The sequence below is a fragment of the Loa loa genome (genome assembly GCF_000183805.2).
Source record: "Loa loa unplaced genomic scaffold supercont3.1933, whole genome shotgun sequence".
NCBI classification, from domain to species: domain Eukaryota; kingdom Metazoa; phylum Nematoda; class Chromadorea; order Rhabditida; family Onchocercidae; genus Loa; species Loa loa.
The window spans coordinates 1-1,604 of NW_018110112.1; the positions used below are offsets into that span (position 1 = coordinate 1).

The window sequence follows — 1,604 nt, forward strand, 5'->3', positions numbered from 1 at the left end:
CGTTAAATAGAATTCTTTCAAAAACTAGGCTTAATCTAAGCAATAATATTTCGAGTTGAATTCACCATTTTGCCGATGCATTTTGGCGGCGTGAATTCGCCATCCCTTTAGCGTCCCGAATTCCTTAGGACAGATGCCGCATTCTGAAAAGATGACATGCATTAGAAAGAAACATTTATACAAATCACCCGTATCAAATTTAAATTTAGTGATGAAATAAGTTGAACTTACCAATTATTACCGACCCGTCAGCATTCCTAATCACTGTATATGGGTCGATTTCTGGCACAACCAGCAGTTCTTGATATTGTGCCGGCAAACCTTCCACTACCGGCACATGGAAGGCCTCCGGACTTGCTGGTTCCACCTCGCGGCCTCGTTGCATTGCAACCGGGACTCGCACGGTCCTGGAACGTCTGAAACATGTATTCGTAAGCGAAAATCATCCCGCAAAATTTGTCATGTGCTTAATTTTCCATCCTAATTAGGATATTCGCATTGTGAAATAATTTACGCTATGTATTTTTTAACGATAAGCTGATCAATTGGTTCGACATTTTATATTACGCGTCTTTTCATCGCATTTGTACAGCTTGGAAAGTGAACTTACAGTACAATTTCACGGACTTCTTCCATTTCCCTACGTTCCGTGACCGCTGCTTGCGCTCTCGGTACCATATTGACACTTTCCCCATAGGGGGATGGCTCGTGTGGTACCTGCCGCCACTCCGCCAGCCTCTCCTCTCCCTCCTCATCGTAAACCAGTGCCGATACTGGTTCCATCATTTCTTGGTCTTCATTTTCTTGCTGTTGCTCGAGGAGTTGGAGCGCGAGCCGCTCTTCGTTTTCTCGCTGCCGCTCCATTTCTTGCTCGCGCTCCAGGAGCTCGTGGAGCACTTCCTGTTGCTCCCGACGTAGCGGAGGACTTGCGCGGCGAAACAAACCCGCTCTCGGGACTTCCGCTCCTTCTTCGCCATCATCTTGGTGGTCACTCCTCTCAAGTCTCGCTGTTAAATTGTTTATCTAAAAAGGAATATCGGTTATAAAATTCAATGGAGCGTTTTCACTTCTTACATTGAATGCTCTCTATTGACATTTCCATTACATAACTAAGAGGCTTTACTAAAAGATGAACCATCTATTACCTAACCTTTACCCAGTCTTCTTGCACCAATTCTGACAGCAATAATAGCAATAATGGCAAAAATTAGGTCGTAAGTAGTATAAATGTATCATGCCTCACCTCACCACAAGTAAATTTCAGGCCAAAAAATAAACATACCACATTTGCCGCATTTCGCAAATATTGTTCCAATACCTGGAAATAAAGCGGCTTCTCTTCACGCAGGTACTTCTTGAGATCTGCCAAATTTGGCAGATTTGGGCCAATTCCGGAAGCATTTACAAATTCGCCTTCCATTAGCTGAAAAGGGTTATAAATTTTAAAATTGTGCAACAATTTATACGCAACAAAATTTGAAACGGTTGTTCAAATCTCACACGTCTAATTAAACTAAATTGAGATAATAAAACAATAAAAAAAAGTACTTACCAATAAAATACATCAACACCATAATCATCGTAGTTTAGCCCTACAATACAGC

At 42.0% G+C, this 1,604-nt stretch overlaps 1 protein-coding gene across 1 annotated transcript; it reads right to left on the minus strand.

Moving 5' to 3' along the window:
• Nucleotides 1-30: 30 nt before the first annotated feature.
• Nucleotides 31-1,420, minus strand: LOAG_15417 (hypothetical protein; the record flags this gene model as incomplete). Its single annotated transcript, XM_003150908.1, has 4 exons — nucleotides 31-143; nucleotides 232-416; nucleotides 611-1,023; nucleotides 1,283-1,420. 4 exons carry the CDS (start codon nucleotides 1,418-1,420, stop codon nucleotides 31-33), a joined length of 849 nt encoding a protein of 282 aa, XP_003150956.1.
• Between the last annotated feature and the right edge of the window lie 184 nt (nucleotides 1,421-1,604).